The sequence below is a fragment of the Amblyomma americanum genome, chromosome 9 (genome assembly GCF_052857255.1).
Source record: "Amblyomma americanum isolate KBUSLIRL-KWMA chromosome 9, ASM5285725v1, whole genome shotgun sequence".
NCBI classification, from domain to species: domain Eukaryota; kingdom Metazoa; phylum Arthropoda; class Arachnida; order Ixodida; family Ixodidae; genus Amblyomma; species Amblyomma americanum.
In genome coordinates this window covers 136100810-136122245 of record NC_135505.1, presented here as the reverse complement: position 1 = coordinate 136122245, position 21436 = coordinate 136100810, and the positions used below count along the sequence as shown (strand labels likewise).

At 45.8% G+C, this 21436-nt stretch overlaps 2 protein-coding genes across 11 annotated transcripts in view; both read right to left on the bottom strand.

Annotated features, from left to right (window-relative positions):
* Positions 1–9028, bottom strand: part of LOC144104486 (heterogeneous nuclear ribonucleoprotein U-like protein 1) — a 28858-nt gene extending 19830 nt beyond the window's left edge. For 2 of the 9 annotated variants that reach the window (XM_077637531.1, XM_077637528.1), the window contains exons 1-6: positions 8728–9028; positions 5006–5115; positions 3425–3469; positions 3083–3145; positions 1463–1640; positions 632–689 (exon numbers count right to left, since the gene is read on the bottom strand). In XM_077637531.1, coding sequence (XP_077493657.1) covers positions 632–689; positions 1463–1640; positions 3083–3145; positions 3425–3469; positions 5006–5115; positions 8728–8875 — 602 coding nt within the window. In that variant the 5' untranslated portion in view covers positions 8876–9028. Of the gene's footprint in view, positions 1–631; positions 690–1462; positions 1641–3082; positions 3146–3424; positions 3470–5005; positions 5116–8054; positions 8147–8727 lie in introns of those variants that run through there. The other 7 variants (XM_077637532.1, XM_077637529.1, XM_077637534.1 and 4 more) reach the window with 5 other exon arrangements.
* A 294-nt stretch (positions 9029–9322) lies between these two features.
* Positions 9323–21232, bottom strand: LOC144104487 (delta(3,5)-Delta(2,4)-dienoyl-CoA isomerase, mitochondrial-like). Of its 2 annotated transcripts, none has more exons than XM_077637537.1 (8): positions 20800–21232; positions 20428–20608; positions 16206–16294; positions 15237–15373; positions 13101–13214; positions 12044–12172; positions 11608–11772; positions 9323–9523 (listed from the first exon to the last, which is right to left on the bottom strand). In XM_077637537.1, exons 1-8 carry the CDS (start codon positions 20825–20827, stop codon positions 9422–9424), a joined length of 945 nt encoding a protein of 314 aa, XP_077493663.1. In that variant the 5' UTR covers positions 20828–21232; the 3' UTR covers positions 9323–9421. The 2 variants fall into 2 exon arrangements, with proteins under 2 accessions (XP_077493663.1, XP_077493664.1); XM_077637538.1 differs by having other exon boundaries at positions 20428–20605; positions 20800–20962.
* Between the last annotated feature and the right edge of the window lie 204 nt (positions 21233–21436).

Here is a 21436-nt window from a genome sequence, read left to right as displayed (position 1 = left end):
AGGGAGCGACAGACGTTACACACCTCATCGCACCGGAACAAACCACACAGACAAGCAGCGTCCAGACAGAGAGAAGTTACCCGAATCTTATCGCCCACACGCTGTCGTTATCACAACTGGACACACCTGCCAGGCTTTCTGTGGACTCTTCCACTATCGGACACACATTGTTGCTGAAACTAATCTCTTTCTGTAAAGAGCCCCTCCCCCGTAACGAGTCAGATAAATAGAAAGAAAAAAGGTTGCCAAGAGGAGCTCCAGTGGGGCTTGAATTGCTCTGCTATAGTGACCAACAGCGAGCTCTAAATGTCAGCGCCATCATAGAAGAATATTGAAAGTTAAAACTAGCAGATTCAGAGCCAATGACCTCCATAAGTGCCATAAAACCTCATCACAGCCAAAAAACTGGTCCAATGCCAAAAACTTTATCCGCTCATTCCCCATTGCATAAAATGTAAGAGTACGAGGCCCCCTCTCCAACAAAAAGAACTGAATGCGTTGGCAAGCCGGTCTACCTGACAGCCTCCAGTCCAAAAGGGACACCTTTCCTACAGCCCACAGGACTCTCTCCAACTGCCAAAGCTCCCTCTGTCCTCAGCTAGCACGGGTGTAGTGATGCAAATGGACTCGCCTGATTCGCTGGGGGCTCGGCGACCTCTTGCGTTTGCCCGGCTGCACAGCATCATCACCTGTGGGTGAAGGAGGGGTGTGAGGGTGCAGCAAACATGCAACCAGTTTTACACTGATGCCCCCGTCAGAAGGAGGGGGGGGGGGGGGGGGGTCATCACTAAAGCTATGATGATGCAGTGGCAAGAGCAAGTGCCGATGAACACAATCTATGGCTGCCGACCAGAGAGGCTGCCGACAATTTTCTTTTAGAGGAAGCGAATTTCCCCACTCAATCCATCAATACCAATAGACCGCTCCAATTTCGAAACTTACATTTCTGACACCTTCCCGATCTCCGAGGTAATGCAACGTCTTCACAATTCATCTGCCACATACACACAGCAGCCCGAAAGGCCCACCAAAGTATAGGTGCTGGTGCTTCTCCACACTCACGCCCCCACACCTCAAGTTACTAAGAGTGTGAAGAGCAACTACCACCAACACTGCCACTTCAGTGTCACCAATTACGTTTAAACGAGAAGCGAGACAAGCCCACAATAAGAATCTTCGCTTACTCAAGGCACTCAATGTGTATCACCGCCAAAAAATTACATTACACACACAAAAAAAGGAACGGAACACTACATGTCCACTACAAAAATGCGTCTCACACCGTCAGAAAGCGAACATCCATGCTGACATTGTGGACCACACCTACATAATGCATTCATAGAACGGACCCTGTGGTGGGGGCTAGAATGCCAGATGAGTTTTTCTCCACTTTCCTTGCATTCAAAACACACTGCCACCCCATTATCTTTCATAGATAGATAGATGCAGGCAGGACGCTCACCTCTGCCGGCATCGCCACCAGCCAGCTGCTCCTCCTTGATCTGCTGCTGCTCGCCATTCACCTGCACAGCAGGTGTGGGGGCTGCTGCCTTATCCTCTGCAGGCTCCTGCTTCACCTGGACCGTCTCCATGGGTGAAGGACCGTCCTCTTCGATGGCCTCCTCCTTCACCGCCTCCTCCTGACAGAGGGAATTCGGGGATCACGGTCCACCACCACTACCCATGACGGCCAATAGCCAAGCGTCAGCACAGCTAGCGTTTTTGGGCACTGCCAGAATCACTGGTTAGCCTATTCGGCCATGGTTTCACCACATGCAAACATGGAACCCCTTGGACCATGTCAAGCTGGGTGTGCCATATGAAAACATATATTTGTTTTTAATATAGACTCCTGCACATTTTTCTGTACCTACAGTGTGGCAATAGAATGCGTGCCCCTTTATGTGCGTGTCTTACAAGCACCAGCGCTTTAAAATGTCAAAAATATGCTGATTTGTTCATGCAATAACTTCTTACAGAAAATGATTCAAGAGAAGTGTAAGTGAGATTCTGAAAGCCGCGTAGAACCCCAATGTGGACACATACGAGGACCAAACGGAAACTATATAATCACCCAGAACGGCGGGTATGTTTCTGCGTAGCTTTGGGAATTGCCTTACACAAATTTTAAACTGAATAATGTCTTCCTACTGGACAAAAACTTGCGACTGAAGAGGCGACTATATGCTGCACCTTAATTTTATTTAACCATACAATAAGCTTCATGCACATTATTACACAGTAAACTATGAAGCATCTCCAAACAGAACTTCTTTCAATTTGTGTACTGAAACAAATGTTCAGTGGACACAATGCGCAAACTCATTCCTTGCGCAGAGTTGTTTAATGCTTTACCCCGTAGGTACAAACGCTGCAAGACAACTGAACTTCAATCAATTCCAAGGAGTCCACACAACTATTGCTGGTCAATTTAAATAGCCACAAGTACCCCCACTGGAACCAAATCTACTGTGGAATCACAAGTGTACAAAATGTGTGGGGAAGCCCATTCGACCATGGCAGTGACAAGGAGACAGGGGAACATGTTCAATGCTGTTAGCCAATGCTCAGACGAAAGCAAATTTTGTTAAGAAGCTCTAGGAAGTGTTGTGTGCTCACAGATCTTCCAAGACAAAGCCAAGCAATGGTTAAGCCTACGCAGGCTGTGCCATTATTCCTACTGTTAGTGTCGCGCGTAGGCAGAGTTTATAACCTGTGGCTATCAGTATTCAAACAAAGCTATAAAGAGAGAAATGTTAACAGGCACTGAAGGCAAGACGAGAGGGCAACACCAGCACACACAAGCACAAGGTTACTATTCGCAGCCACAGAGGGCCAAACATTTGACGTCGATCAAGAACGGAATTGTATGGAGCCGTCCTCAGTCTCCCCTTAAGACAGAGTTAACAGACGGAGAGGAATGCAGTGTTACAAGCAGGACAGACCAAGCCACTTGCTCAAGGCAGCAGTGATGGGAAGCCTGAATAAGCTGAAGTCAAGACACAGAAACAGGATCGAGTTAGAGCCAGGCCGCACAGATCGAAGATGTCAGGCGCTTCACATGTGTGGGCCAATCCCTCACCATCGGTTCTTGCTCTTCGCTGCCAGCTGTGTCGCCAGACTTCTGTGCTGTGGCAAATTCCTCCTTTTGTAGACAAAGGCCAGATTTTTTTTTTCCACCATAGGAGAAAAAAAGGCAAAAAGGTTTCGGTCGGCAAAGTGATGCTGACAAGTGCAAAAAAAAAAAAAGGGCATTGTTGCTTGGGCAGGTGCATCAGTTAGTGCTGTTGTCCCCAGGGACATTGCGTCGGCCGGGAAAAGAAGACCATTGATTTGACGCAAGCTCATCACGGCATCCTGCCCGGGTAGGGAACATCCCTCTCAATGAACCAACAGGTGGCAGACAGTGCCATGCGCGGCTCACCTGTGAATCGTCAGCGGACTCTTCGGGGGCAGCGGAAGATTCTTCCTGCAAGGAAAGTGCGCGGCAGGGCTTGTACAACGGCGTCGCCCAACGATGCGAAGTTGCGGGTGAGATGGGAGCAGACAGGACATCGGCATTAATTAGACGAAAGTCGTGGGCGTCGATCGCACAAACAAGCAATACCCACAATACCGCGAGCCAGGAGGGAAGCGCAGGAGCAAGCCAGAAAGACCAGAGGGAGACAATCAGACCTAAGTCAGAAATACAAGTGCACAAGAATGCGAGATGACCACTGACTACGGCAGACAGATCGCCGCTAGCCGAAATAAGCAGAGAGGGAAGAGACATGAAGATTGAGACACTAAGCAGCTCCCATCGTCGGAAGCAAGGGCAGAGCAGTCAAGAGTGGACAGATGAGAATCAAGCAACTGCTGTGAAGAGTCGAAGAAGAAAAAGTGAGGACAAGAAAGACAGGAATATGAACAGGATGACTGCAATGCCAGCAATGCAATGCACCACAAGTGACACCACTCTTATTACAGTATGAAGCATGCTGCTGCTTGGCTACAACTGACCAAGCAGCAATTGTTTCATTAAGTTAGCATTAGAAGCCCCATTGTGAGCACTCGCCGGTGTCTGCGTATGTAAGGTTGTGTACACATAAGAGCCAACAATAACGGTTGGCATAATGGAGAGAGAGGTTGTAAGGTGGCTGTAAAATGGATAATGACCAATTATGACTAAGAAGTCTCAGCAAAAATTAAAATGACAAGAATTGATTCAGAAAAAAATAAATAAAAAGTAACCAAGAATGACTAAGAAGAAGAATGAAGAAAAAGTAGTTTTGTGAGTAGTAATGATTGTGCCTGATGTGGTGCACCGGCTTAACCTGCAATGTGCTCCTACAAGTGACTCTACTCCAACGACAAAGCAGCGGAAGCAGAACACTGAAGCGATGCGTCGGAAACGTCCCTCAAACCCTCATGATAAATGAAATGGAATAGCACGTAGGGCTTATGGGCAAAATCCACCCTGAAACTTCACGGCTACACAAATCACTACATAGTGCACAAGGGCTTCTAATGCTAATGCCCTGCAAACATGTAATGCAATTAAGCGTCCTTTCAATTTTTCTTCACAGCACCGAAGAAGTCTGGCGTATGCATGCAAACAAACAAATCTTGCACTCATCTGTAATGTGCAGGTTCAAAAACCCTTCAACCTGATGATGCTTAACTTAGCCACAAGTTGACCATCACAAATCAGTTGCTACAGGCACCCGACCCTCATTAAGTGTAGCACTCAGGTCTACTTAACTTACGCTACCACCTCAATGCAAGTAATGGGTAAAATTTGGTTCTAATTAGAATAACAAAAAACCCACATCAGACCATTTTCTAACGATATCAGTTCAAGCTTATGCACTGATTGCAAAACTGGCGACTGCTGACATAAAAGCCACACGCATAGAGATTTAGTGCCGTGGAGCAACGAAAACAAAAGGAGAAATCTACGAGCCTGAACTATGGTTTGTTTCGCGCCACTTTGCACTGGCACAGCAGCAGCCCGACGGCAACATACCTGCTTGGAAGATGCGTCGTCCTGGTGATACCCGTCGTCGCCGCTGCCAGGGTTGGTGGCCGAACCCTGAGACTCGTCTCCTTCGTCAGCGCCCCCCGAGATAACAGCCCCTGATCGTGGGGAAATACAGAGATATAACATTTCAGGAACACTGTCTGCCAAGGGCTACCTGAATACACAAAGCTTCACTGATGCAACCGGTGAATTGTTCATGTCCAACTAACAGCACTGCCTTGCTATACCACAAGGGACCCCTTTGATTGGTCAGCATAAACCTTGGCTGCAGTTTGCGTAATATATGAAGTGGAAAATGTCAGTGTGGTTCCAAAAAAAAAAAAAAGGAATTTTAATGAGAGGAAAGGGGGAGAGGTGTGTTAATCCTCAATTTACCGATCGCCAGAAATGCCATCCACATGGCAACACAGGGAGGACAACTCAACAAATGCAAAGCGTCCATAGGCTGAAAAGGTTTACAAAGCACGCGGGCTACATTAAACATTGGCTTTTCTCAAAGGCAAAACATGCAGACTGCAGTAGACTGGTACAACGCACCTGACCGCGCAAATGATGCACATCCCCTTCACGTTTCTGGGCCACAAGCAATTGGCCTTTTCAGAGCTCCCTCATGCACCATTCTCTTGCAGTCTAAGGCCCGTTTCACATGCTGCGAATTTCAGTGCACCGACACTGCGAATTCGGTGCCGCCGCTGACATCGCGATGGGATTTTCACGCAGTCCTTTTACATTCAACACATAACCTGCGAATTCGTCGGAGTGGCACAAAGGGTTACTTGATGTTTGCATAGGCAACATGTGAATAAACGCGATAGTAGCGCAACATGGAATGTGTTTATGTTCTGTAGTCATGTGTACTTCAAGACACAAGGTAACATTTCTTATGTTTTTATTAAAGTAAATAGTTCTTAATTCATTCTAAAGCTATGCTGCTGTGCTGACTGAAACCACTGGGACGTGAAAATAGCACCGGCCACCAAGGCGTCGATATAACGTTCAGATCAGGTTCCGCCCTAAGCTCATCTCTGGCCATAGAAAGAGGTTCTTTCGACCTTGAAGCCATGCACCTTCTAATCCTCGAGGTTTATTACCTCCCCCTACTCATAACTCTATGCGTCCAGTGACGTGACTGTCAAGAGAGCCATAGCTGGCCAAAGCCAAGCCAAGCCCAACCTGACGGGGAGTCAAGGAGAGGATGCTCCCCATTGGTCAGTCACAGAGCAAACACACCAACGCTGCAAATGAATTCCAACTGAATGGACATCGTTCGCAGGCCGCCGACCGGCGGCTCTCTCCAGCCGCAGACCGAACGAATTTGCAGTGTTGGACAGTGAAATTCGTAGCATGTGAAACGGGCCTAATGCTTCCGAGCTTGTGTGCACAGTGAGATACACCCTAATGGTCGCACAAATGTATCGGCATTCTAAAGCACAGGAGTTACCACTGATGATAAAAACATTATGCATTAGATACTTAACCTAGACTTGCATGGGCAATCTAGGAGGTACAGTCCAACATTTGCACCTAGATGAGACTGTGTTAGCAGTGCAAAATATTTGCACTCGTTTTAGTAAAACACAACATAATCCCCAGAAAGAACATATGCCATACAGTTGGGTATAAAACAGGCAGTTCTACCACGAATCTCGCAACAATGCAGATCCACCATCTTGCCAAAAGGACTTCCTTGTTTTGCCACAGTGGACTATCATCTGGGATAACACTCAACTGCTTGACCCCCCCCCACCCACCCAACTTGTACTTTGAGCATATCCCAATCCCACACCGTGGGTATGTGCCATCATCTTTTTGAGGCAACAACAACATATCCCAGAGTGGGGCGGCAGTTAATTGGAAACCAACAAGTTACTGTGCAGATTATGTGCATCGCCTGCACATGCCTTAGCAGTGCAAAAATTTGGGGTTAATGACACAGCGTTAACTCAGGCCACAAGGTGCCAAGCATTGTTATGGCCAAGTGTTGAAGGTGCACACTCATCGGGTTTAAATAGAGTCCGAGGGACGTTATGATAAGCTAAACAGCTGTTACTTAGCTGTTTTAAACGCAGCTAAGTGCTGCGAGAAATTTGAAAGCTTGCGGTTCATAGTCCGGTAGAAGCGCGTTGTACTTAAATCGCACAGGCGTCACGTAACGCGTTCCATTCTGCCAAGACACACGGCTTCAAAGTCGCGGTTAACTAAACCGAACTAATCAGCTCCTGTTAGCCCAAACAAAGCGGAGGTTATGATCTAAGACATTCGAAGCTCTAGCGCTCGATCATTTCGAGACTGGCTTGTTCCGAGGAACCTCGGCGTCCAACGCCTACGATGCCACAAACTTTGGTCCCAAGAATCGCCACCTGTACGCACATGCGGTTAACGTACGGTGGGGGAGGGGGATTAAAAAAGAAGCTAAAAATAGAAAGCCCGCTCGGCGGCCACTCATCAGAAGAGTTTCACAATTCCGCGCCGTGTCAAACCGGGCATCGCCGGCGAAATCTGTTCCCAAGATGGCGGACGCCGGCGGATTTTTTTTTTTTTCCCCCAAAGCGCCAACGCACCTGCTGGGCGACACACACCACCTGGGCCCAGATCCGCACCCCAAGCGTTGGCGGCTAAGTGCCCACAGTGCCCTTTCCACTATCTCTAGCCGACCTCTTAAAAACACCGAATCCACGGCACATCAACGGAGGCATCGATCACACACACATCATGGAACCGGCGCAAAAAATAAGACGCTAAAGTCTGTAAAAAAACTGACCTTGCTCAACCGGCGTGTGCAACTTTCGCGGCGACCGAATTTACGGTAGACTACTGAGCGGTTCCGAAGTCTCGTCTCATTTTTGTGCCACGACGAACGCTCGATCAGCAGCAAATACTAGTAGTAAAAGCGATGCCACCATTAGCAGCGTTCCGCATCTGAAAAACCCAACGCCGTTCGACCCCGAGTCACGCCGAACACTAGCGCTCCGGCTGAGAATAGATACGTGTACTCCGATAAAAAACGACCAACAAAATTATGGAACAGACTTACGGGGTACGCTTCACCGCGCGTTCGGACCGCCGGCTTCACGAAGAACGAGCAAGCGAAGGTAGCGGCCAGTAGCGAAAAAAAAAAAAAAATTCTGGAAGACTAGAGAAGTCAGACGCTGACGATGCTTAGCCAAAATCCAACCGGTAGTCACGAATGTTCTGTGAACCCGAGCGCGCGCGCTAGCCCCCTCGCCAGCCTGCACGTTCAGAACGCGGCTGAACGCAATATTTCACCACGGCAGAAACAATGCATCGGCGAATAACGGGTTCAATGATTAAGAAGGCTTGGATTTTCGACTGTTCCTACCGTCTGGCGGGCTCTATGAGCAGATGCACTCGAAGCAAGCGCCGGCGTGCAGGCGCAGAGACGGGTCGAACTTGTAAGCATGTAATGTCACTCGCAGCTACTAGCAACACGAACCACTGAGAGAAAAAAAACTGAAAGACGCAGCACTAGAACAGGAATAGAATAATCAGAGATGCATCAAGGCGCGGCACGCCGAAACGAGGGCTCGCTTAGATGGGTACCGCACGAACTTTTCCATTCGTCGGGCTGCGCTAGGCCTAACCGACCAGCCATGAAGCCGGCTCACCTAGGTATGAATGGACGCAGTCAGTCGCGACATCGAAGCACGGAATCGCTTCGCACAAGACGTTTTAGGTTCACAACTTACCGGATCCTTCTCCAGATTGACTCGAGTCGATTGCGTCTTGCAGCCGCTTGACGAGCACCGCTTTGTTGCCCTTTGTATCTAGGCCTCGCGCTTGAAGCTCTGCCTTGAGCTCGATCACTTTGAGCTTTCCGATGTCCACATCACTCATCGTCGGCGCTCACGGGTCCGTGGTAGCACCACGAGACAAGTACAACTTCGCCGACGACACAAATGCGGGGGCCACTTTTTTTGGCCGTACCGTTTTGTTTACCAATGCGGCGGCCGACACACACGTCTTTTCCAAAAGAAAATGGCGGCCAGCGGGGAACCGCGTGATTGCGCAGAGAAATTTTGAAACAGCCGCTGCAATTGGTTGCCTTTCACGGGTCCACAGAGCAGCGGCCAATCACAGCGCGTGTCTTATTGGAGACGAGCCGACGCCAGATTTTCTAACGAGAAAGTTGTTTTAATGCAGAGGATAGGCGGCGCTTACAAACGGCTACCCAACGCTCAAACCATACTTTACTTTCATCCTTTACTGACCTCAGCGTCAAGAATCGTAACATGATAGGAAAAAGATACTTACCACAAAACAATCACATCGAGACAGACAAACTATAATTCAGAAAACATTTTCTTATAACAAAAAACAGAAGGCATCTTGGGTCTTGGGTAACAAGGCATGTTATGGACGCGGTGGAACGCCTGAACCGCATTACAGATTAGAAAACTTCGGCGGTTCCTTTTCCTTTGCCATCATTGCCATTGCAGACTTCATCAGGTCCTCAGACTGCAGCATGCACATGTTCCAGGCAGCCTAGTGAAAGAATAAAAAAAAAGTAAAAGTTAACGACGCCATTTTCATCCGTTTTTCACGAACGATGATAAAGTGACAGCAATGGCTGGCACAGCGCCATACAATTTAGTATTGAGCCAGCCACCATCACCGCAATACGCGGAAGACAACCTTTAAGGCTGGGAGTAATGCGATCGGTCAGTAATATCTGAAATGAAAAAATACAGAACACAGAAACCTCCGTGTTTGGGCCAGCTAGAAATTCATTTTCTGCACATATAACTTTTTTTTGCGCCCATACGGTGCACAGACATTACAAGGCAGTGAATTTTGTTTAGCAATACATCTGGCATTGGTGCATGCCCGAGCTAAAACAAATTTTGAAAAAAGAAAAGGCGGAAACGAGCTAGATTAGCAGCTGTTTGCTGCTAATTTTACTAGGGATGGACAACATAACAAGCAACCCCTTTCCGCGCACCCCAGTGTACCTGCTCTGCTGTTCAGAAAGACTGTACAAGTGACTCAATGATTTCAACTTCAAGAGGGAACGAAAATTTGTTTGAATATACAAAATTCGAATTAAAAACACTTCTTGTTACACTTCATGCCGATGGCATGAAAGTGTTATTTTGATTACTAGAGTTTTAATCATTAAATGTCTGCACTGGGGGGTAGCCCTACACTGGGTGTTTCGCCTCAGATGCCGTGCCATTTTTAAAAATAGGCTTTTTTTGGAATAATACTGTAGCACATCAGAATACAGCTGAGACATGCTAGCCGGATGCTTAACTAATATTGAGTAGTTAGCTCTTTAACCATTACTGTTAGCCTCCTTATTTACTGAGAGGCATGTAAACCACCGTAAGTAATATCCATATCAGTTTTTAGAATTTTGAAAACGCAGTTACCCTCAGCACTGTGGCCCAACAAATTCTTGCTGTTTCGATGAGTTACCTGCACTGGAACGGTTACTTTGCCTGCAAGCTTTTCGAAGCCGCATGTATTTTGGCGCGATGTAAGCAAAATTTGTTGGGCCACAGCACCGAGGGTAACGGCATTTTTGAATTCCTAAAAACTGATATGGCTATTACTTATGGAGGGCTACACGTCTCTTTGTAAAAAAAAGAGAGTAACAGTAGTAGTTAAAAGTTAACTACTCAAAATTAGTTAACCAGCCTACTATACTCCATAGCATACATCAGGTGCAACGCTGTCAAAGCAAGCGCTCTTGTTTGCACTGCCTGCATCCGTGACCAAAAAGTAGTGCGTTCCATGTGGTGAGCGAAACACAGTAAATGCTTTGCCTGCAGGCCTTTTACATATGACACATTTGTCATGAGCTTGATTAGATGCATTCTTATTGCCGACTACACGCTGTCGCTTTCTTGTGACTTAGACCCGTCGGCCACAGAACAAGCGCGAAGTAACACGGCTCCCTTCATTTTTCCGTGCAGACTACTTCCATACCTTCCACTGCGTTGCACCTGACGTATTGAATGGAGTTTAGTTAGCACATCTCAGATGAATTTTATTGCGCTACTTCTCTGACAATGCTATGCTGAAAAAGGTGCTCTTCTAACTCAAAAAGCTCATTTTAAAAAAAAATGCAGGACATTTTAAGTGAAACACTCAGTGTACGTAAAGTGAATAAGTGCAGCTTCTGCTCTCTAATTTTTTTTTTAACTTGCCCCCCCCCTTTTTTTTCACTTGTGTCTACCTTCGCCTGACCTGGGCATCACCCATTGGGCTAACCAATTTTCAAAGTGTGTTGTGCCCAGCATCACCATCAACATGATCTAGTAGTAGTGGTTTATTAAAAAAAAAAACGGAAGGAAAAGAATGTTGCCGGCCACTGCAATTGCTATCTAATATCATAAGCACCCGATCTGCAGCCAGCGGAGGTGAAAGGGCAAGGGAGAGGATAGCGAGGAGAGGTATAGAGGGGAGCGATAGCAAGAAAGGACAGGGGAGGGCTTTGTACATTACCATGATCTACCACCAATCCCGTTTCTTTCCGCTGTGACGCTTAAGACAATAACGTGGTCTGTACAGCACCACCGGTGTGATGCCTAATATTTGGCAAAAGTGAGGAGTGAAACTGTTACCATGTAATTGAGACCCTCCTCTACGCCGTGGTCCCGTGAGTAGACGAGGTGCACCTTGCTGCCTTGAACGGCCACTGGACTCTTGGAGGCAATCTGCTTGGCCACATCCAGGGCAGCAGCCATCATCTGGCCCTTGTCGGGAAACACACGGCTCACCAGGCCAGCCTGGGATGAACGAAGCCGCAGAACCGAGAGCACTTGGAAGATTTAGACGTGGATCATTCAAACAAAAAAAAATGGACATTTGGACAATGATTGATCATTCAGACAAAAAATTCAGACACAGGTCGCTTAGACAACAAAAAAATCAGATAAAAATTGTTTAGACAAAACCAAATTACACCAGGGTCAGTCAAATAAAAAAATGAAAAACTCGAAAAATGATCATTCAGACAAGGACAAGGCTCGGCCATCAGTTCTCGCAAAAGTCACAAACCTGCAAAGCCTCCGCAGCTTCCATCTTGCGAGCTGTGAAGACGAGCTCGTTGACCAGGCTGGCATTGCCAATGACGCGTGGAAGCCTCTGCAACGTGCCCACGTCTGCAGCCAGGCCAAGGTCAACTTCCTGAAAGGCACAATTTATAGCTTTAGCTTCAAAACAGAAAACTGTGCTAAGCATTTACACTGTTTTCAATGACAAGGCACATGATGCAACAGTAATGCAAGAAGGAACAAACAGCGCTCACGCAAGGCTGCGTTTCTGCAACCCTGCAAAATGCAGAACGGTAGGCATAGCTTTATCTCACGCTCGTTAGTAACAAACACTTTCAGAATAAAAATCAATTGGTTTCTCAGGACTTTGGCTTCACAGTGACATGTCATGACAGAAATACTATTTCATTTATGCTCTCACTGGCATTCATAACCCTTTGCCCCGCTTGTTGTCCCAATTCCCAAAGGGCTCATCTTGTCAGGCTCCTGGATGGCCGGACTGACTTGACAACAGGTGAGCTTACTACGCAAAATGTTGCCCCTAAGTGAAACAGCCCCTCTTTTACATTTTTGTGACGTAACATTTATTTGCCTTCATGCGCTTGCCCTATTTAGCGAGATCTGAGCAAGGTACCGTTTGTATAGAGCATGAAATTCTGAGAGGTTGGCGTTCTTTATGAACCAAGGAACAAACTTGACAAAACTTAACCGTGCCTTGCAGCAAAATTAAAAACATGCCTTTTCACTATGTACATCACAGCCCAGTCAACCACAGATATCCTTGGTATGTCCGATTAAGATCCGAATCTCCAGTGCCAGACGAGAATGTCCGTGGGGCATTCCTACGGGCGTCCATATCCGGATATAAGCGCTGGAGATTCGGAGCATGTCCTAGGAACGTTCGTTATAGGATGGGTCCATGCTCATACAAACCCTGTGTGTCAATAAAATTTGTCAGTTTTGTTTTGTTTGCTTTTCACCCAAGAGCATGCCAGTTATGCCTTTGGGCCTCAAAGTACGAGTAGCCTCCCATGTGATCATAGCAGGACTCCGAAACACACCTTGACTTGGAAGTAAGCGTCATTCGTGCAATAACGGATGTCACATGCCGTGACCATGTCCACTCCACCACCAATGCAGCCATTGTGGACAGCTGCAATCACTGGCTTGTTGCACTGTAAGACCATCAAAAAAAAAAAGAATCAATTTGGGCTATAAAAGTAGCAAACAGCCATACACAGGAAGGCAACAAGAAGTTACAAAATACAGAAAAGTGCAACACAGCACGTCAATGCCAGTGTTATCCTCATTAGTATTGTAACGATCACCATCACTCAGATCACCTCCACGGCAAACAATAGACACTTCGCACCAATGAGGTTGCTTTCACTTTGCAACACACCGAATGTGTTGCAATGGCAATGAGTTTAGGTAAATGTTGCAAATGAATTATTTTCTTAAAGTGGCTGTGAAAGGGGGTCTTAAAAAAGATGTGATGTGCCTATGATGCTAATGGACGCCGCTTCACAAATATCCTCCAGCAATAATTTTTTAGATGCGCTTCGGAGAAGTTGAGTTATCTGTAGTCACGATTTGAATTTCCGCGGTTTTGCACCTTTCCCTCTCCTGTCGTCACTTTTTGTACGCTGAAATGTCGGCGCTCCTCCGCCGGCCCCTCGCACTCGCCCCCTCCGCCGGCTGCTGCCGCGTGCGAACCAATGCTAGCAGTCTGCTGCTGACGTAATGAGAGCGGATGCGACGTAACGAGCACAAGCTCAGGCGAAAGCGCAGCACCACAGGTCGCCTCTAGGCGCGGAAGCGGGAGTTTATAAAATTGTATTGTAAATTATCGGCTCGCTTTTGAAGTCTTGTACGCGGTCTGAACGCTCGTTGGCATGTACTCTACATAATGCGAGCATTTTATAGACAACCTCAAACACCCTTTTCAGAGACCCTTTAAGTGCATCTAAAATAGGGAGACTGCAATTGTTCTTTTCAGAACCACTGAGCAGTGTTAAGCTGCTCGTATAAGTGCAGATTTTGCATAACCCCCCCCCCATAAGAGTGTTCACGTTCACTAGTAAAAAGTGTTTTATCGCAGGTGTATCCCCTGATATCCTTGCTAACCTTAGGTGACTAGCCACCATTATCACTATCAGCCAGTAGTGATAAGTCCATGGTATAAGACAGAAGGCCTCTGTCAGTCATTGTGATTACCAGATATTCTATTGCCTATTCCTGCAAACTTTCCAACTCTACCGCTACACGAAATTCTCAGCTGTCTCTTACCAGCTCTTCGTTCCCTTGGCACAGAGTGAACAAACAGTAGGAACCATGAGAGTCAACACCATTCAATTTCAAGTCGGTTCTTATTACGTAATCTCCGCTGTTCTCTTTCTACCTTAGAAATAGTAAATCCTGTTAATTTATTTCATCCTGGAGCGACATATGGTGGCAAGAAAAAAAAGAAGGGAGGGGGGTGAAACAACAAAGCAGCCAGCACATCCGTGATATCAAATGTCATGCTGAGTTAACTGACTACCAAGAAATGATTGCTCCCTGCACAACCACCAATCAAAATACAAGGTAAACTAGAGATTGGGTATGGATTAATCAAAACTAAGGACCTGTTAAAGCTGCTCCATAGCACAAAATCTTAGGCTGCTTATTCCCAATATCACTGATCGCCATGAACTACCGGTGTGTTTCTCTAAAGTTGGCCTGTATAATTTTATTATTACGTTCCAAAGACAAAGATAGAAACTCCTTGGTGAAAATATTTCCCAGTCTAACTGGTTTATGAAACAATTTCCAGTTGGTTCCAGTTGGGAATTCAAATGGTCCCAGTTGGAATCATCATCATGATCTTCATCAGTCAGACTAGGGAAAGATTTTCACCAGGGTTTCATCGAAAACAGAGCTCAAGTAAGCTAAAAAAGTACATAAAATGAAATACAAGTGTGGCCACCACTACCCAATTTCGTAAGTAAACTGTGGTCCAGTGTCAGTTTTTTTACACGCGCATCCCAGAGGTTAGGTTACACAGCCATTCACTTCAACGCGATAATGAATTCCTTTTCGGTGTAGACATAAATAAGCACTGCATGAATTCATGCCACATTGTTTGTGTTTACATGCACATAGTTTGTCTTCAGCAAAGGTCAACTCAATCCGAAGAAAGCTAGCCGCATGCCCACCTTCTCCAAGGATGTGAAGGTCTGCTGATAGCTGGTGATGAGCGCATGCATGCGGCGAGCCTTCCGTGCCACATCGAGCTCCTCCCCGTCAGGTGAATCTGCTGTGAAGGTGCTCGCCATGCTTGCCAGGTCCAGCCCTGCCCGAAAAAGACAGTATCACAAGATTATACTTCCTCGTAGCTGAGACAAGCAACGTGTAGCCATGCCAAGCAACAGCATCGCTCAACACAGCTGCTGCCTGTCTACTTGAAGTTGAGAAGATATTCAAAAAAAAGGAGAAAAGAAAAGAAAACAGAATGAAGCCAGTCTACAACATTGTTGAGAGTTGTAAGTGCGAAGCTTGTGGAAGCGAACAAACAAGTAAGTACACAAATAAGCTTAGCTGCACTATTTATGTCATCCTGGTATAACCCAACTGAAAGATTAAATAATGTGATCAATTTACATGCTTTATCATTTCGGGCAATGTTATTGTATCCTCTGGTTTCATTTAACACTGTGTACAAAAGCGTGGAATGAATTAAAGTTCTTTTATAACAACATCATGACCACTACACATGCTGCAATGCCTTTAGTTCGTTGTGCTTCACTGGTTAATTATTTGACACTCTAGCTGCTACATTTCTAGTGAACACGACTGTAGACTAGATACAGTTATTGGTGCACAGACTGCCCATATGTAACCACTGTTCTGATTATATTTATGTTGCGACTCTTGGGACCAGTTCCCAGCGGTGAAGGCCACTGTGCTTTCATCAGTTTCACTTCTCAAATTACGTGGAAATTTGTTTCTGAGAATTTCGTGCGAAATGCAAAAGATAATTTATACACCAAAACAGCACCATGGGCTTAATACAGTTACAGGTGTTTCAGTGAAAGACTCTAGACTAATTCTAAAAATCATTCCCATAACATGTAAAAAGCAACCTCAGCCACTGAGCGAAGTGAACTACACTGTGCGCCACCTACCAGCGGTGAACATTCTTCCGGCACCACTGACAACGACGACGCGGCAATTTCTGTCTTCATGGAGCTGCTGCATGCATTTGGGAAGCTCCCTGCAAAACATGACATGCGTGCAAGATATTTTTAAACATCAGGAACAATATCCCTAAACTGGCTGATTTAGGGAAACTTGTTTAGGGAAACCAATGGTGTTGTCTGGGGAAAAGCAACAGTTTAGGGAAAAACTGTTTAGAGAAATTTAGTTGATTATAGATATTTACAACAGAGCACCCCAAAAAGAGTCAAGCAGAGAACTAAGCGCTTTTTTTTTATTTCCCTAGTGCATGCTTTATTTGTCTGCACAGTCATTTCAAAGAGCCAAAATTTTGAACCTCAAACAGGGTAGCTCAACATCTATGTTCTAGCTCCTATTGTCACCAAAAGCTGCACTCAAATGTAGCAAAAAAGCGCATAGGTTCAATATAACAGATGATGCAGTGCGTCTAAAAATATACGAAAAGCTTCCATCTGAGCCCACTGCTGCCCCACAGCCTCCTGAAACAATAAAAAAAGAAAAAGACTCAAACAACACCAAAGCGAAAGAACCACGCATGTAGTAAGCTACACATGATATGTACCAACAAATAGGCACCGACAAATAGGTACCAGTAAGTGGCACCTATTAGTCGCACTTTTTTTAATTTGGGGAAAGCTTGCAACTGTATGCAAGGTATGAGTTCTGCGCTGGGTAGAAGATGAATGTTGTGTAGTATCTGCTACCATGTAGACCAAATGGTTACTTCATTTCTGCAGCAACAGGAAAGCGGCACACAAACGAAACTGCAACAAAAAGCAACAATATAAAGGACATAAAGACGAGAAGGTAAGACTACTCTTGTCCCGTGGATGGAACAAACTTTCATAAGAGAGAGACTGAGCCCTCTGAACACTCAGCTTTTAAATCCCAAAATATGGATAAAGAAACAAATTGTTGCATCCGCTTGTATGCCTAGATTGTAATGCTGGCCTGAAGTTTCATTGCTGAAGTCGACCGGGAAGTACTCTAAAAAAAAAACTGTTTCATGAACCGCAGCGGCTCTGCATTGCGGGGAAACGCTCAAACAATGGGCGTTTTTCTCCATTACGGTTTTCTGCCCAGATACCTACCTTGAGGAGCAGATTTCTTCCTGACTGTTTTATCCGTTTTAACTCCATTTGTTTTGTTGCACTCCTATGGCCACAGAGCAGGTCAAGGCATTCTTTGTTTTTCAAATTTATGACTTTTAAATTTCTTGTATGAAATTTTCTTCTTACTCTAGATATGTCTATAGATACTGTGTCGAAGCAGTTCAAAACAAAAATTTGCGATTTGCAAAAAAAAAAAATTCTAAGAATATCTTGACGTGCATCACACCAGTAAAAACGCAGTAAATGCTGAACCAGCCTGCTGCCACATTTTCTTAACTCTGCAGCCTTTTCACAAGATTCAGCCACCGCGGTGGCTCAGTGGTTATGGTGCTCGGCTGCTGGCCCGAAAGACGCGGATTTGATCCCCGCCGCGGCAGTCGAATTTCGATGGAGGCGAAATTCTAGAGGCCCGTGTGCTGTGCGATGTCAGTGCACGTTAAAGAACCCCAGGTGGTCAAAATTTCTGGAGCCCTCAGCTACGGCGTCCCTCATAGCCTGAGAGCGTTGTGACGTTAAACACCCATAAGCCAAACCAAACCTTTTCACAAGATTCAGAGAAAAAATATATATTGGAAAAAAATTTTCTGGAGATGTAAGCGTGAAATTTTGTGGGAGTAGTCACAAAATTATTTCTGATATGGTAAAAATATTTGGTGTAAATTTGTGTAATTTGTGCAAGAAATAAAAAAAAAATTTGCTGAAAGCCGCATCATCCCGTAATTAAAAAAAATTCACAGGATGGTTACGACTATGTAACGCGAGATTCAGCGATAGCTGTTTAGGCGTTTAGTCACGTTACCACTGGTGTAGTGGTCACGTGATGCACCCTTGCACTGGCAGGCGGCTGTTCCAAACAGAGCCACCCGTAGGCTTTTGCGGCCCAGGTTGACTGGCGCAACCAATGGGTGCACTAGCACCCACCGGTTACGCCGCCACTGCCGACGAGAAAGCCAGGGACGAGCACCTAACAGCTATCACCGTAAAACATGAAGAGCACTGAAATGTACACCCTGCAAGTGCAACATGTACAGCAAAGAGTCCATGTGTGCTTACTACCAAAGAGGGCTCAATCGTCAAAAGCAGGGAGCATCCTGGATTAACCTGATAAACTTTAAAACTAGGCAGCATATAATACTGATATCAATGTGGAGCATGCATATACAAAAATTAGCTCCGATTAGGTGAAAGCCACATCAGAGAGATTCAGCGACAGTTTTTTCATGGAAACACGGCGCACAGACCAGCTGGAGTGAAACGTCAGCCATGTAGCAGTACTAAACTGCCTTTGTAAGAAAAAAAATGCCAACAGCCACCTGGAATTCGTGAGGGTGCCGCTGCGGGCTAGCTGGTGCAACATTACTAAAACGCGCCCGTGTCGCTCATCTCTACCTCGTCCTGCGCTTGCGCTGTTCCCCGTTTTAGCCACCTAGAAACACTCATTAAGCTGCAGAAAGAGCCACATAGCTTTCCCAAACCTTTGCTATTGAGGAAAGGCAGTTTGATCTAAATCTGCGGTTGTACAAGAAAAAACTACAAATCTTTCTTCCCTTTGTTAACTGTGTGGGCGTGTCCACTTAGATGATTACTAGAGAGAAATAATTACTATTTCTACTATTTTAACTCAAACTTGTATGATTCCCCTCAATAGCCATACTGTACAGCGTTGATGTAACTATTCCCACTGTTCTCAAAGTTAACAAGAAACATCGGAAATTCGACCAACAGCAGCAAAAAGGTTGGCCCAAATGGACACCAATATTTGCTCCAGTACTTTTGCCAAAGTGTCTGCTTGGGATACGAATACTAAGAAAGCTCTTTCAAAGCTTACAAATAATGTTTAACGGGCTTTCGGATACATCCTCCACTGCATTTCCTCAATTTGGGTATCATTTTCTGAATTCGATGAAAAAGTTGTGCAATCACAGTAGACCCTAAGCACTTTGCAACAGATCCTACGTTACAGCTTTCTTTGTCACAGGTTCAGAAGAAATAATGGTGAGTACTGTGTTGTGCATGTAACCCAGACAACGCCAAAAGTCCTGAGGACGTCCTCAAATGGTCAGAACGTCCTCCTTCCTAACAGGACATTCTGAGTACTTTTCCAGTGCATCACGACCAAACATCCTCATGATGTCCTCAGTTTGTACTTCGCTGGACGACTCGAGGATGAAAATTTCTCAAATTTTCTACAAACGTCCTATTGCCGGACATCATTGCGGCATTGAACTGAGATAAAGCAAGCTTTATCCCTCACACTCGGCTTGCATTAATTAAAATCTGCAGGTTTATTAAAAGATACATGTGTACAAGTAGCTTTTGCACTGAGGTGGCAGAGTTCAACTACTGAAAGAGTTGTAGTCATCGCTGTATGAAAATATTACACGAAGAACAACCTGTATGTACCAAGAAATGCGGCAAACGAACCATTCTTGAGCATGGTGAAACTTTTGCATAATTTGTTTGCTAGAGTCAAAGACAAATGAAACAAAAAGAAAGCTGTTTCGCAGCCTCTATGCACACTCCCCAAAGTAATTATGCAATATAATGATTCCCCATTCTCTGGGCTAAATTGTCATCGGACGTCTTGAAAACATACTAAGAAGGTCCTTGAGAGGAATTTTGAGGATGTCTTGAGGTCATACTGAGGCCGGACAACAGAACTATGTTATGAGGATCGACTTATTGAGGATCAGTAGAGGCCGTCCTCAGGACAACACAATGTTCTCAAAAATTAATCCTCAGGCCATCCTGAGGATGTATTTGTGTTGTCTGGGTAACATTCACCATACATTTTGTGTAATAAAAGCCTCGATTCTTTTGCAGTCTCCTGAAGAGGGAACTCTATAAACTCAATACCTGCGCATGCAACTGTTACCTCTTTAAAACTGAACACTACCTTTAACGCTTTCTACCGAGGAAACTATGCAAGCGACACGGACGGGACCGAACGATCGAACTTTTCAGACGGCGCTTCCTTTCAAGTGTGTACGGGTAGTATCAGGGCACAACGGCGGCTACGCAAAGAAGGCCACCGGGCTATGCAATCTTATATACTCACATCCAGAACGCGACGTTCATGGCGTTCAGCTTGTCGGGCCTGTTCAGCTCGATCTGAAAGACGTGCTCGGCGGGCTGCGAGACCAATAGCGTCTCGAACGAGTAGCCGGTGGCGGCCTGGGAACTCATGCTTCGCGACGCGCAGCGCACACCCTTTGACGTGACCAGCAATGCTCGACCTGCTGCAGAACACACGACACAAAAGAGGAGCTGCTTCAGTGCCTTCGATCGCCAATGCGCCGCCGATGATCTCAAGGCTGTCGCGTTTATGTGCGTACTACTACTCCAGCAGGAGGAAAAATAAGTGCAGCTGGCTCTAAGGACACTGTACAGCCAATGAGGCCGATGCGTGAGGGAGAAAGTGAATTCCTACCGAACTGTAGCGACCGCCGGAATATCATGTTCGCATCGGATGTGCACAGAACGGGAGATCTTCACGGATGTAAGAATCGTGTGTCGTCGTGCACAGGTACGGAGCAGCGAGTGCGGGCCACTGACAAGCGCGACTACACGCTTGCAGTACTTCTGTAGCTTTGGCGAGAGAGGGAAAATAAAAATAAAAAGCAACGAAAAATGAGCCAGCAGATCTGCGGCGAGAGGGAGCGGCGTATCAAACAGCCGGACAGCGCTCCCTCAGATTATTCGCACCACTTTCGTAACTGGCGAGCAAACATGTAGCGCAGCGTAGCTCCCAGCGTGCGTGCGATAGTCTCGACATTTTGTGATTTCGTCGTGTGTCGGGCTACCGCGAATGCTTTCGGAGGTTAGAGGCACACCACGATAGATGATGCACCTCACTATTTTCTACCGCTTTCCTCGCCTTCCCTTGGATGCAGAAAAAATTGCGCTGGAAACCCTCCGCGAGAATAAAGAATGTATTCTAGTGTCACAAAATTTTAAATATTTATACAACTACGTGATTGTGTAACTACGTGATTTACATATTAAAGATAAGTGCTTACTTTTACTGCTGTAAATCATTCTTTTTATTAGAAAAGTAAGCTTAAAGA

Excerpts from the sequence above, each read along its gene's own strand:
- LOC144104487 (XM_077637537.1), bottom strand. The coding sequence starts at position 20,827 with ATGATATTCCGGCGGTCGCTACAGTTCG. Across the intron at positions 16,295-20,427 it reads ATGAACGTCGCGTTCTGGAT|GGAGCTTCCCAAATGCATGC; the intron begins GTGAGTATATAA and ends CATGTTTTGCAG. Across the intron at positions 12,173-13,100 it reads ACGCTTACTTCCAAGTCAAG|GAAGTTGACCTTGGCCTGGC; the intron begins GTGTGTTTCGGA and ends TGTGCCTTTCAG.